At 44.3% G+C, this 14,507-nt stretch overlaps 1 protein-coding gene across 1 annotated transcript; it reads right to left on the bottom strand.

Moving 5' to 3' along the window:
• Positions 1-7,344: 7,344 nt before the first annotated feature.
• Positions 7,345-10,295, bottom strand: CCN1 (cellular communication network factor 1). Its single transcript, XM_006120263.5, has 5 exons — positions 9,961-10,295; positions 9,407-9,620; positions 8,718-9,065; positions 8,362-8,564; positions 7,345-8,251 (listed from the first exon to the last, which is right to left on the bottom strand). The coding sequence occupies exons 1-5, from the start codon at positions 10,021-10,023 to the stop codon at positions 7,952-7,954; spliced, it is 1,128 nt and encodes a 375-aa protein (XP_006120325.1). The 5' UTR covers positions 10,024-10,295; the 3' UTR covers positions 7,345-7,951.
• Between the last annotated feature and the right edge of the window lie 4,212 nt (positions 10,296-14,507).

The following is a 14,507-nucleotide window of genomic DNA, read 5'->3' as shown; positions in this document are numbered from 1 at the left end:
GTCAACATCAGTGCAGTTTATGTCACTGTCATCACAGGCACTGAGGTACCTACATCATAAAGACCTCACCTTTTCTTACACTTTTAACTCCCCATTCCTTGGCACCAATACATCGCCAGCCACAGCAGCACTGAGGCATGTCTCTTCCCCACCCTACTTTCTACCCTCAACTTTCACCCAGCACCAAGGTCTCGATACCATCCTCACATCCTACTCTCGATACCATCCCACAATTCCCCCTGGGAACCGCACCCCTGGACGCCACTGCCCATGCCATACGGAGCACAGTGGCAGTATTGGAGCTCATGGGCATATAGTTACAAGAAAAAACACCCTAAGAAGACAGACAAGCAACCAATGCCCTCCTCTCCACCCCAGTCTCCATCTCTTCAGGGGCTTCAGGAGGATTCACCGGCAAAACTGTAAATCAGGATCAGATACGTCTCCTGACACCAACTCATCCTCGCCAGATGAAGCGGTAATGCCACTACCTCCGACAGTGGCGGACAACATCACAACCTTCAGGACCTTTTTAAAAGGGTAGCAGCGGATCTCAACATTGCCATGGAGACTCAACATGAGCTTACCAACATCCTACAGGCCACCCTTACTGCCAAGATCTTGCTTCCCATAAACCCAGTTATTATGGACCCCCATAAAAACAGTTTGGTGGACCCCTGCAACCATACTACCCATTTGCAATAGGACTGATAGAAAATATTTTGTTCCCCCTAAGGCTACGTCTAGACTGCATGCCTCTTTCGAAAGAGGCTTTTTTGAAAGATTCTTTCAAAAAAGAGCATCTAGTCTACAACCAGTACTTTCAAAAAAGCAAGCCGCTTTTTTGAAAGAGAGCACCCAGGCAGTCTGGATGCTCTCTTTCGAAAAAGCACAGTTTGCATTACATAACGCCTTTTTTCGAAAGAGCACTTTCAAAAAAAGTGTTCTTCCTTGTAAAACAAGGTTTTCCGCGGTCGAAAAAACTGCCGCGTTCTTTCAATTTACTTGCGAAAGAACGCAGCAGCAGTCTAGACGCAGGGGAAGTTTTTTCGAAAAAAGGCCACTTTTTTCAAAAAACCCTGTAGTCTAGACACACCCTAAGAGATCTGAGCATTTGTTTACCCCTCCATCGTCTAATTTTCTGGTAGTCAAAGCCAGGCACCAGAGAAATAAACACCAGCCATGATCTACCCCGTCTGACAGGGATAGCAAGCAGCTAGACCTCTTCGATAGAAAGGTCAATACATTTTCCACTCTTCAGTTCAGAGTCAACAACTACACCGCATTGCTCAGCAACTATGACTTTAACAACTATTCAAAGTTCAGTACTTTTATTGAGCATATAACTCAAGCAAAAAAACAATTTAAAGCAGCGATCGCTGAAGGACACGTGATTTCTTGCACAGCTTACCAGCCGCCCTTGTTGCTACTGACATGGCCAGTAGGTAAACAGCCATGGCAGTCATTATGAGGTGAACCTCCTGGTTTAAATCCTCAGTGTTTCCCAGGAAAATACTGTCCATGATAGAGGGACCTCCCCTTCAAGGGTGAGAACCTCTTCTCAATCAAGACCATTGAGGTCCTCCATTCCATGAAGGATTCAAGGGTGACTCTACGTTCCCTAGGTTTCATACCCCAGCTACTAGAAGGCAACTAAAAGGGATACCTACCATACCCAGGACCCAGGTATCCCTCATATACTTACCATCAACAGAGAGAGGACCACCAGTCTCAGCAACAATGTGGTCGGGGCAGGCAGCAGCACAGACATAATCAAACCAGTGTTGCAAACCAGCCACCTCAACAAAACAAGCACATTTGAGTCCCCGGTTGAGGGACTGAAAACGTCTCCCCCTGCTCCAGAGTTGCTAGCTTCCCCTAAAACATTCCACCATTGCCTTCTGTACAACATGGCAGACCATAACATCTGACAGTTGGGTGCTTCAGTCAGTTCATATAGGATATATTATCCTCTTTATCTCCATTCCTTATCCCCACTTACCTACCCTGTCCCTCTTCAGGGACCACTGCCACGATGATATCCAAAACAAGAGGTTGACGGTCTACTCAGATTGGGCATTAAAGAAATGGTCCCACAGGAGTATGAGGGGAATGGATTCTACTCTCACTATTTCCTCACTGAAAAGAAGAATGGTGGATGATGCACCATTTTAGACCTTAGAGCCCTCACTAAATTCATAAAAGGGCAAAAGTTCAAAATGGTAATACTATCATTCCTGCTCTGAAGCTTGGTGGCTGGTTTTCATCTCTCAAGTTACAGGACACCTATTTTCATGTATACTTTCGTCCTGCTCAGAGGTGCTTTCTCCACTTTGACCTAGGTACACATCACTACCAATACAATGTCCTGCCTTTTGGACTCTCCATGGCACTGAGGGTGTTCTCCAAAATGCTTGCAGTAGTCACTGCCTATGTGGGGAAAAATGATAATGTTGAGTTTCCTTATCTCGACGACTGCCTGATCAAGTCCAGATTAGAGGCACAGTCCTACCACGATATTCACATGATCATAACTTGCTTCCACTCCTTGGGCCTGTTCATAAATGAAACAAAGTCAGTATTCACACCTGTACAGTTGATATGGCTTATAGGGTCTCAAATCGACTCAACAGTGGCAATAGCTTCCTTGCCCACCGAAAAGTTTGAGAGGATCAGTGACCTGGTCCAAAAGCTATGCATGATGCCGCAGGTCACGGCACATGATTGCCTTCAGCTGCTCAGCCACATGGCAGCAGACAACCCAGTGGTCCCCAATCTGTGTCTATTCATGAGGTGCCTACAGGGCTGGCTTAGTATGGGCTACAGACCAAACTATCATTCCCTCACCAGGTTTCTCTCCATCCTGCCCACAGTAAAAAATGCCCTACTGAGGTGAACAAAGACACAGAACTTATGCACAGGAATCCCATTTCAACCACCAGAGCCCTCCACCATCATCATAACAGAAGCCTCCCTCCCGGACTGGGGAGCACACATGGGAAACTTAATAACACAGGGCCCCTGGGCACCAAAAGAAAGGGCTCTTCACATAAACGTACTGGAGCTAAGAGCTGTAAAACTAGCCTGCCAACACTTCCTCCTGGAAATAGCACACAAGTACATCAAAATATACACAGACAATGTCACCAGCATGTTTTACATAGATGGGGTGACTGGTCCTACATCCTCTGCACAAAGGAATTGGTGACTCTCCCATGGCATCACTATCAGCGCCTATTATCTACCAGGGGCACTGAATAATACAGCCAATGCACTGAGCAGATCACTACCTCAACAGCAGTAGTGGTAGATAGACCAGGGGACACTAGATATAATCTTCATGCACTGAACAACCTGCAGTGGAGTGGGGGGGGGGGCGGAATATGAAATATTTAATGGCCTGTTTTTCAGAGCTGTTGAGCACCAATGGTTCCCTTTGGCATGAATGGTGTACCTATAAGAAGCAGTCCATACATCAGCTTTAGAATCCCTCTAACAAAGGAATTCTTCATCTTGAAGGGGGATTTCAGTGCTTTCTTTTGCTCTATAAATAAAATCATTATAATATCTACAGAATTTAGTTGCAACCCCGGCCATTTGCATCTTGAAGGAACTCCATAGGTGTACTGTTTCTCCTTTTTTATGTCAAAGTGCATGGTTTTCTGTTGGGGGGCAATTGAGGGGATGGAGAGTTTCATAGAAGTAGAAGAAAAATAAGTGGGAATGAAATTTACAGTATCAAACGTGTGGGGTTTACTCCTTTTATTTCTCTGCTATTTTCATCCTCCCCTCTGCCCTGTGTAAAATATAGTTAATTCTGTTCTGTTCTGCACACATACGCTCTGTGTGAAATTTTGACACGGGGAGATTTGCCATTTACTTCAGTGAGGCCAGAATTTCACCCTGTCTTTTTAACAGGATAATTCCAGTGAGTATGTCTTGCTTCCCAGTTATGGGGTCTGCTTCTGCGGCCAATATTCCCCCCTAAGATTTTCCATCCATGATTGGAGTTAGTTTTGTCTTATGCACCAATATTGATGTTATGTGCTTGTTTTGATGTGTGCCACTGTGGTACCCAAGTTATAAACCACTCTCTTTCCCCCTCTCTGCCATGTCTCCCATCCTCCCCTCACCTCGTCTGCTCCCCTGGTGCCTGCTGCTCCCCCCACCCCAAAACACACCCACCTCTCTTACCCTCCTCTGCTGTCCTGGCTCCTGCCCTCACTCCCCTCAGCCCTCCTGTGACTTGCCTCTCTCCTCATCCTCTCTGACCTGCACCTGCCCTTCTCCCTGCACCCACCCCTCCTCTACCTCATTTCCCCATTCCCTCTCCTAACACCTCCCTCTACCCACCTACCATGCCTCTCTCCTGCCCTCTGGTGCCTGTCCCTCCGCTCCACTTCCCTCCCCATGTCTTCGCCTCCACAGTCCTCCTGGCATCTGCACCTTCTCTTACCCTCTACACACTCCTGGTGCCTCCCCCTTCTCTCACTGCCCCTGCCCTCCCAATACCTGCCCCGTTATCCTCTTCTTCCCAGGTGCCTGCGCCCTTACACATGACTTGCTCCACCCCCTGCCTTCCTCATGCCCATCCCTCCTTTCAACCCCTCTGCTCCTGGCACCCATCCCCTCCTCTTCCTTTCTCTTGCCCCCATTGCCCCTCCTTTTACCTCTCCCAGCATCACCCTGTCCCCTCCACTCTTCCACCTCCACTGACATCCTTCCATCTCCCCCCAACCCCGCTCCTCCCTGGCATTTCTCTCTCTACCACCCTGCTCCTTGGTGTCTTCCTCTTTCTTCTTCTGCCCTGGCCCCCTCCTCTCTCCTCAGCATAAGCCACTTCCTCTCCTCACCCCCCCACCTTCCCTTTAGTTATCTCCTTCCCTTACCTTCTGTCATCCTGACACCTGTATCTGCCAGGCGGGGCAGCATGGCGGGTGGCTGCCCTATGTACCAGGGCTGGAGCGAAGGCCATGGTGCCATTTTTAGTACTGCAGCCCCCGCCCAGGAGCAGCTGCACCATGGCCCAGCTCCAGTCCCTACACACCGGGCAGCACTCCCCACATGCTAGGATTGGAGCCGAGCCACGGTGCTATTTTTAGTACGGTGGTCCAGGGTCCAGCTCTGGCAGCCGCCACTCAGCTGGTGGCTGCCCAGCTGGTGCTGGGGATGGGCAGTCACTCGCTCTGCAACCTCGCTCCTGGGGGAAGTTGGGATTGCAGTTTCGCCACTTTGCTGAGAGGATGGGAGGGAGTGAAATACTTGGTGTGCACCCGCGCAGGCATGCACCTTCCGGGTTACCCTGTCTGTGGCCCTTACTGCTTGACTTCAGGTAAACTATTCTTAGTAAGGCTCATAGGATTAGGACCATAACTTGTGAAGTATTAAAGGCCAAAAGTACGTCATTCTTGCTGGGACATGACTACTGCCCTGCTTTATTAAGATTTGGAAGGGCTGTTATGTGTATTTTTTTAAAAGGGCACGGTCATTGGTTAACTTTACATATTCAAGGTATTGAATAAAATACAATAAACTAAAGGTACAGCCACATTCCAAAAGTGGAGGTGGGAATAAAATACAGCTACTGTGTATGTACCTGTGGAGGACATGCCCTTCTCATTCCCTCTATGCACTAAGCCAGCACGTACAAATGGTGGCTCCTCAGCAAAAGCTTGTTGGCAATACCCCAGGCATGAACTTTGTACAGTCTGCATCCTGATGTATACACTCTTTGTTGCTAGATTTAAATAGAAGCCCAACAGAAATGCCTCACTGAATTACATACTTTTTCTGTCAACAAATATTGTACAGACCAGTTTAGATAGAGCCACAACTTGTGGCCAGGTGGTAAATTCCAAAACAAGCTAATGTTTTTAATTCCTTGCAGAGGAAAACCTGACTGAGCAGAAAATACCAGGCTATAATTTTTCAGGAGAAGCATTGGCTGCCAAACAATGAAGTTCTGAGAGCTTTGGCTCTCTATTTGATGGCAGTATTTATGTACAATCTTAATGGAAGTTTTAACTTAAACCTAAACTATAACTCCAGGCTACTGACCTGTGTCTTTTTTATTAGTACTCTGTGATCTGTGACACTGGAATCACAAATACCCACATCTGCTTCTTTAAAATAATGTATTTTCTTAAGAGTGTAGTGAATTATTTTGCTAAAGGACCATATTGATGACGAGGGTAGAAACAACTTTTAAATCTGCACTGTCATAGATTTATTGTCAGTCCTATCTGAGGTGCAGCTTTGTAGCAGACTTTTAGTACAAACATCGATGCAGCCTTCACACCTTCTTATACATTAGTACAGTTTCCCCAGTGGTGTTCCATGGAACCCCGAGGTTCTGTGAAGTGAAAATAAGGGTTTCGCAAGAAAATTCCATTACAATAGCATTTTATGATTTAAAAAAATATTTAAGCATTTATGAATTTTATTGAAAACAATTTTCATTTGTGTTTGCCACCATAGTGTCCTTGTGTAATGCCAGCTTAGCCAGAGAGTGGGGATGATGATGTCACTACTCAATGCTGGTGTCCATATATTAGACTGTCATTAAGGGTTCCACAAAATTCTTTCAAGTTTTAAAGCCAAATAAAATTGGGAAACACTGCCTTAGTAAAAAAAAAAAAAAGCTTTTCTTCACATATCAGTCATCTATTTTTGACTACTCTGATAATCAAACTTAAACTTTATATTTTGGGGATGTGAATTAATTATTTTTAGAAAGGGGCATGAAGGGAAAAGGGCCTTAACTATTGGAAAAGTACTTGAAATTCTTTGCATTCTTTTCCTGTTAACAGCATGTTTACTTTTAATCACTGGGTTATTAGGATTAGCACAAGTCATTGCTTCAAGCTCATAGTTTGAATTTAGTGAAAGCAAACGACCTCCTACAGACTCTAGGAAACATTCTTTTTTTACATAAACTTATTAATTTTCAAGAAGCAACTATACAAAGTCATATGTGAACGTGGACTAGCTCTTTTAACACATTGTTCAACACTTTGGTGCATGTATCCATTCTAATTAAACATGCTCTATTGCAAATTTCAGGATAATTTGACACTATAATCAAAAAAGGAATCTCTATTTCAGGTATTTGATCTTAAACCCACTAAGCAGTTTGTTTTCATCTGTTTAAGCCAGTTTGAGACTGCACTGGTGTAGAGCAATTTTTAATATTTTCCCCTTAAACCACTAGACTTTAAATGATCAATCATCAGTTATCAATCATAATTAGTTTCAAGGCAAAACTTATTTTAGTTTTCAGAGAAACTGCTAAGAAAGCTCCCACACTTAGCTAATAGTCTGTTACCTTTCAAAATTTTCTAAGAGTAAACATAGGTAAATATTTCTTTATTAAATGATTAAATCCATAAATAAATTCTTTTAATTCATTGAATATAAAATTAAAATCATTTACAACTTATTCCAGTATTAGGGGGGAGGTGTTAAAAAAAAGAAAGCTACATTTATTTTTGATAAATAAAATACTCAGCTTTAAAACAACTGATTTCTGTTTGCAGTTAAACTATAGTTGGTACATAATAGCTGCCACCAGTGAGTACTCTGCAGTGCCCACCTCAGGAAGGAATGTATCTTCCAACTCATGTTTGGAAAAAAAATTAAGCATAGTATTAACTGAACAGTTTAGAAAAATTTAAAGTTTTCATAACCAGAACAAACATTTATCTGATCATTTACAAACAGAAAACAGTACATGGTTAAAGTAAAGTGCTCCAAAAAGAAGCAATAAAGTTGCTCCAGTACTATGAAGCGTTAAATACACTTAAATCTCTGTTATGTTAGTGTCCAGTTGCACGTGGTGCTCTTGTAGTATCTCAATGTTGCTCTCAACTGAGCAAGGCACCATTTCCACAGAGTTCTTTTTTCCATTGCTTGTTATTTCAAAATTCTGGTAATTCCCCACCCCCTTCAGAATTTAGTCCCTAAATTTGTGAATGTCATTGAACAGTCTGTAATAGGGGTAAGCTTCATTTGCATGTGGACAGTTGTAGTTGCATTTGCAAGACTGGATCATCATTACATTCTTAGTGAAAGTTTCTCCATCGTCGCAGCGGAACCTGATCTTGACGGTCCTGGTCTGGTGTGGAGTACAGCATCTTCCATCTACACAGGAGCCACAGTATTTGGGGCGATACTTCTTCACACTGGAACATCCAGCATAAGTAAACTTCATTGGGGCTTGTGACTTCTTGGTCTTGGTGCATTTCTTTCCCTTCTGGAAGGAAGTAGTGACAATGATATTAGGAAAATATTTCTTTGGAACATCAATCTTCCACCCTGACCCATCTAGGAAAAGAGGGGGATATCACAGAAAACTGTATTTACCTTTAGGGAGCCATAGCTGAGCTGTTCACATGGCCGTACTTCACATATCCTGGTCTCTTTGACTAGTCTACAGTCAGGATTATCGTTGGTGACCCTGGTGGAGATGCCAGTTCCACAAGTCTTTGAACACTGGGACCACGGGGTTGTCTGCACAATGCATTTGGGACTCTCAAACGACCGGCTGTGTGGTTCAGATCCAAATACTTGAAGGAAGGAGAAAAAGGACTCAGCATAAAGTTTCTCAGTTGCCTTGGTCCCTCTTATCAATGAGCAGTAACAACAGTGTGCTCTACCCATTGTATTAAAGCTCCTCCTCCCAACACACTGTTATTAACATGCACAATAGCCTTACTCACCAGGTAGCATTTTCAGCCCCCCTTTCACAATGGCAATCAGCTCGTTGTTCCTGGTTAATTCACCTTCCGAATCATCCAAATCAATTTCTTTGTTGAAGAAGCCTTCCATCTCCTCAAGAGCATCTTTGGTCTCATCACAGACCCACTCTTCACAGCACTGGCCAGGGACTTTAACTAGTCTTGGATTGGGACAGCCCAGGTTAGGGAGGGAGAGTTCTTGTGGGCACAGCGGGATGCAGCCTACAGCTCCATCTATGCATGTGCACTGGTGTTTACAGTTGGGCTGGAAACTTTCACCATTCTGGTAGATTTTGGAGTTATATTCACATGGTCTTCCCTCAGATTGTGCTGCAGCGATTAACAAAGAGAAAGGAGGGAATTAGAGGTGAGACCTACTCTTTTAAACACATGCATATTTGCTGCTCTGTTAAATTCAAGTTATGGTAAAGTTCCCTACAATCCCCTAGAGACTCTAGGCTAGAACAATAAGTTAGTCAGGAATCACTTTTCCTTATGCGCTTTTAGCAGAGCCCAGACATACTGAATTGCATTCCAGACTGCTGAAGTCATATGCTTTTCTGCCAAGCTACCAACAACAAAGCATAACCATACATGGACTCAAAATTACTAAACTTGGGCACTATGGGGACTATTATTATTTTAAATGAGCCAAACCACACGCCTCTTACCTCTGCAGATCCCCTTCTGAGCCGTTGTACTGGCGCCGAAATTGCATTCCAGCCCCTTGGTGTGATCACAAGGTTGGGTCTTACTGCAGTCCTCGTTCAGTTGTTTCGCGCAGACTTTACAGCAGCCGCAGCCGTCCAGAACCAGACCCACTCCCGGGGCACATTTGGGCACCTCCAGAGGACACTGGCAGGCGGCCGGGCAGGCAGACAGCGCCTAGGGAACGAAGCACGTTAAAAGCCAGTGAGTGTGTGCGCTAAGTGGCCCACGCACAGAGACACAAACAGCCCATTTACCCGAGATTTACAACAGTCCTCCAGGAACTTCGCCCTGTCCACAGTACGGACAGAGATCGCCCTTAAAGCGGCGCCAATCCAGAGCTAGGAGTTAGCGACGCTCCCAGTTTTTGCCTTCACAATACACAGCAAATCGACTTTCCTCGCTTACAACGAGTGGCAGGAAAGTGATCAAAAGGGCAAACACGTTTTTTAAAAAAATTAAGAAAACCTCGAAACCCTACGATTCCGAACAAAGTTGCATGCAAACGCAAACTTACCAGCCTGAGTAAATGGAGGAAGGCAACAGCCAGAAATAAATAGCTTGTGGTCTGATAGCTCATTGTTCGCGAAGGAATTATTTTCCTACTACAGCTGAAATAAAATAAACTAGCGTAGGAAGAGTCTAAAATTTTCCCTGCGACTTTCAAGACTACAAGCTGAGTGGATCTCTTCTTGCGGCTGTGGAGAGAGGAGTCTAAATCCTAAAGGGCTGTGAAATCGTGCGCTGCTTCGTTTTCTTCTCTGAGAAAAGCAAGAGGGATAACAGGGCTGCTGCCTGAATCCTTCGCTTCTCGGGGGTCCCTTTTGCAGTCTGAGGAGGCAGCGAGCGAACCACTCCTTATATACTGTGCGGATGCCGCCGCGTGTTGCAGCTGCACTGACGTTAAGCGTTCCAGAATGCTAAAGCATCCTGAATTCCAAAGCATCTCAGGAATGTTTCTTGGCGCGGTTTGTGTCCAAGCTCCTCCCTGTCTAAGTTGCATTTGGTTTTTTTTTTTTTGGTCTCTCAACGCTTAAGAAAGAAGTTCTACCCCAGTCCCCACACTTGAAATGGTAATTTCAATTATTCTCCCTTTAAGACTCTTTTATGCTCACGTGGGAAGTAAATGTTAAGAGTTTCTTGAAAGAATAAACTCCCAGTTTTCAGACTGGGAAATGCTGTATGTACTATGCTCTCGGTGTGTTCATTAAGTAAGTTACATATGACTGAATGACACTGCGAAATATTTTGGGGGGAGGGTAAGTTCTGGAAGAGTCACACAGATCTGTTCCTGAAATTATGCAGAATGATATCAAGGCCAGAAAATTTGATCCAGTGCGTGAGTGAGGGTGTGTATTTCACACAAATACCCTGAAGGCTTGCTTTTAAATATTTATGAATGGGGAAGGAACACAATAAATGGCTCCCGGTATCTGGCAAAGTTCCATGAAAAGGTCTTTCCCCTATTTTTTGGTGGAAGGAGGTGGTTCTCAAGGCAGTGACCTTGCCTGAAGAATCACAAAGAAAATGTTAGATGCTTCTTTACAGATTCAGGACATATATAATCATCTCACCTTGCCCACCACTCAGCCCCAGACTGTTTAATTTTTTTAAAGACTGGATTTTGGAAACACAATTAACACAATCTGCTACATGGTCTTATCCTAAGCCTTGCCTTAGGAAGGCTAAGTAAAACAACTCTGTTATACTGATCCTTGGGAAAATGAAGAAAGTGATACATTGATCTCTCTATGTAGCAATCTTTAAAGGTGAAGTCCCTGCAAAAAAGTGGCTACTTGGTTTACAATTCTTTTTAAAATGGCATTTTTAGATTGATTACAATGAACCTGTTACATTATTATGTTGAATTTACAACCTTTATTGCTCTTTTATTCTGCCTAAATAGCCTAGGAATGCAAAATAACAAACTTTGCATTTCTAAGGAATATTAACCTCTCTATGACCTTCAATTCAGCATAAGCAATTAAAATAAACATCTGCCTAAACTATAGGTGAACCCTTGAGAGGTGAACATTCCAAGACTGACCATGTTGCTTTTGTATAGGAATACTTCATTCTTAGATACTCTTAAAGCTTTTAACATAGCCTCCACATACCAAATATACAGTCATGAATCCAGTCACTTGTTATTGGGGTTATTTCAGAGACAAACCTTTGAGTGCTCTAGGTGTGTAGCATTTAGGCCAGGAACAAGTTAAGAGAAAATTCTGTGTCCTTAAGCATATACATCCCTATGGAGTCCTGTTTATCACCAAAGTTTTTAGTAATCCCCAGTAAGGTTAAACAGGGTTTCCTCATTGAAGCTAAAAATTTGGGGGTGGGGATGGGGGCAGAGTTCCTAGCTTCTGTTCTGGCAGTTTTTAGGTTCATGGCTGTAAGTATTTCCAGATGGTGATTCAGACACCAGACGTAACAATATTTCCATATTTGGTATAGCAGTAGCCTGCATTTTTCACATTTTTCTGCTCTGTTATCCAACCACAAAGCATTCTTGACAGCTTCGGATAGTGTTAAATATAGACTTAACTTTTGTTCCCAGGGCAGGAAATTCTTTGGGATTCCTGTTTTTCACGCAATCTGTCTATCATGATTTAGTAGCAATTGCAGTGGAGGAGCCAACTGTAGCTTGCTAGTTTACTGAGAAAAAAAAGCAGTCGTTTAGTCTGCTACCCAACAGCATTACGATAAATCCCCATTCCAAGGATTTTTTTTCTTTGCAAATCAGATTACGATTCCTAATACAAGTTGGTGGTTTGTTTCTTTTTGGTTTGTTAGGTTGTCCTCAATGATTGAAGGTGGAAGAACAGACCCAAAGCAGAGGAGAAACTTGACAAAAACCTCCAGTGCCCTTGGAAACCGGGGGTGATGGGGAAGAAGTGGAGAGAGAGGGAATGGGCAGAGGAGGGGGTGGGGGAATCTGATTAACCTGTCTGCATAGCATTTCCAAACAGTATGTGACTGTGTGTGCTACTCCTAAAGGATGGTCAGTAAGGGAGGGGAAGCAGCCCCAGCCCTGCTGCTAGGAGACATGCCCAGACGTCGCGTCGCCTGCTCCTTTCCACCACTGAAAGGGTTACAGAGAGGATCATTTCATGGTGACTGGTTGAGGGACTGTGCACATGTTTCAGGGTAAGTGTTGCTCCTGCTGCTAAATCTGTTTAGGGGGCTGGGAGACATACGTGTGTGTTTAGGGTTGTTTTTTTTTAATATAGCAGGAATAATAGTCAGCTTTGTTGGCCCTTTCTGGAGCCACAGAAAAGGGAGTTTGTTGTTGTCTTGAGAGTGCCAGCTCCTGGACTTGGCTTTAGGCTGAGGTATATGTTTGGGGAGGGGGGGAGAATCTGCTGCCAGGGAGGTGAAGGCGACACAAGAAAGGGGTCAATATAATAGGGCCACTGTCTTCAGCAGAAGTCTTGGAACGGCAGCCTGACCCCTACAGTGGAGTTGCCAAAACATATGTGGTTTTGTTTTACTTGTCAAGTGTGTATCTTTTCTGACTGGCTCCAGTTGCCCCCAGCCCCTCCAGCCCCCAAGGGATAGACCAGGGGCTGATGGATAAAGTCCATCTTTGTTGATTTTCCGGGAGACCATTCTCCCTCCTCCCCATCAACACTCCACCACCATCAGTCTCTGGATAAATAAAGTAACACAAGGAAATCATCTGTTGACCCAATATGATGGCATAAAGAGGCACTTTTAAGCATAAAACAATTCTCCTTCACTCAGTCCCCTCTGCGAGTGCCTTTACAATTCTAAGAGAGACAAGGTGGGTAAGGTAATACCTTTTATTGGGCCACCTTCTGTTGGGGGAAGAGACAAGTTTTCCAGCTCAATGGAAGTACTTGACTGGAAGCATTTCTGCTTTAAAGGCTCTTTCATGCTCTCCCAATGTCAGTGGGAGTGTGGTGAGTAGGAAAAGGAGACAGAAGCAGGCAATTGTGTGGCTGTCATGGCACTGGAGCTAGTCTCAGCAGCAACAGCCTCCAGAGCTGTCATTGCTGGGGAGGTGTTGCTGCCCCAGGCTGGAAGGGAAAGGGCTGCACTGGCTGCTGGCCTTGCTGAGGCTCTGCTATCAGAGAGAGAGAGACTGCTGCTGCCTGACAGAGTCTTATTTCCGGCTTCAGCACAAACTTAGGCCGTTCCAACTCCAATCCATATTTGGTGAAAGTCTTGGGAGCTTCGTCATTCACCCGATGATGGGGATGCAGCCATCAGGCTCCTTTTAGAAAGCGGAAATCAGAGGGTCCTTGACCTGCATACCAAAAATACAGATCATTGAAGAATCTCTGGGCTCCTTTTCAATACTGCCCTTTTGAATCTGGGGGAGGGGCTTGGGGGAGGAGTGCTTCACTGGAGAGTTTGCTGATGACCCTGGTGTCTCAAGAATGAACAGAATCAATTCTTCCTGGCATGTTCACCACATTTGAGGGAGGGATTGGACTGAACAGCTGCGTTTGTTTTACATTGTTTTAGGGATGGACCTGGGCCATGAAGTTCACATTTGGATCTGACAGTCCTAAGAGTTTGGGTGGGATGAGGGATTTGGATGATGATGTGGGATTTGACCCATTAGAGAGAGAGGAATCAGTGCAAAGTTTGGCCATGGGGCCAAATTTTCCCCAATGCCCTCCAGAGATTTTGGTTCTGAGCCAATGTTTTACTACAGTTTGGTTAGAATAACAGAATCACAAGTTTACCTATATGTTTAACCTGTGAAGTCATTTTGTTCCGGGTTCCACATGGGGGGAAAAAAGGCAACAAATCCAGTAATGTGTCAGTGATTGGAGGCATTTAAGAGAGCTGAGAAAATAAGGTACATGTGCAGTCTAAAAGAACAGATTATTCTCTCTCTTTCTTAAGCATTGAATTGCTTTGTGTGCCAGTGCTTGTGCCTGATACATGGATGGGAGCAAAAGCAGATGAGTTTGGCTGTCCTAGATGTGTGCTTTAGTAATGTTGATAGATTCGATTAGCATCACCAAGTACTTTAAAGTGTTGTCATTCATATGAGTTAGGTGTTCTGCTACTTATCAGAGCCTGCTG

The sequence above is a fragment of the Pelodiscus sinensis genome, chromosome 9 (genome assembly GCF_052426305.1).
Source record: "Pelodiscus sinensis isolate ZL-2025 chromosome 9, ASM5242630v1, whole genome shotgun sequence".
Classification (NCBI taxonomy): domain Eukaryota; kingdom Metazoa; phylum Chordata; order Testudines; family Trionychidae; genus Pelodiscus; species Pelodiscus sinensis.
The sequence above is the reverse complement of the archived record's forward strand: the minus strand, read 5'-3'. Positions and strand labels throughout refer to the sequence as shown.

What these genes read in the sequence shown, in the direction of transcription:
- CCN1 (XM_006120263.5), bottom strand. Translation starts at nt 10,023, where the DNA reads ATGAGCTATCAGACCACAAGCTATTTATTTCTGGCTGTTGCCTTCCTC. An exon ending in TCAGAAGGGGATCTGCAGAG is followed by an intron (nt 9,066 to 9,406) that starts GTAAGAGGCGTG and finishes TAATCGCTGCAG; the next exon opens with CACAATCTGAGGGAAGACCA. An exon ending in GGGGCTGAAAATGCTACCTG is followed by an intron (nt 8,565 to 8,717) that starts GTGAGTAAGGCT and finishes CCTTCCTTCAAG; the next exon opens with TATTTGGATCTGAACCACAC.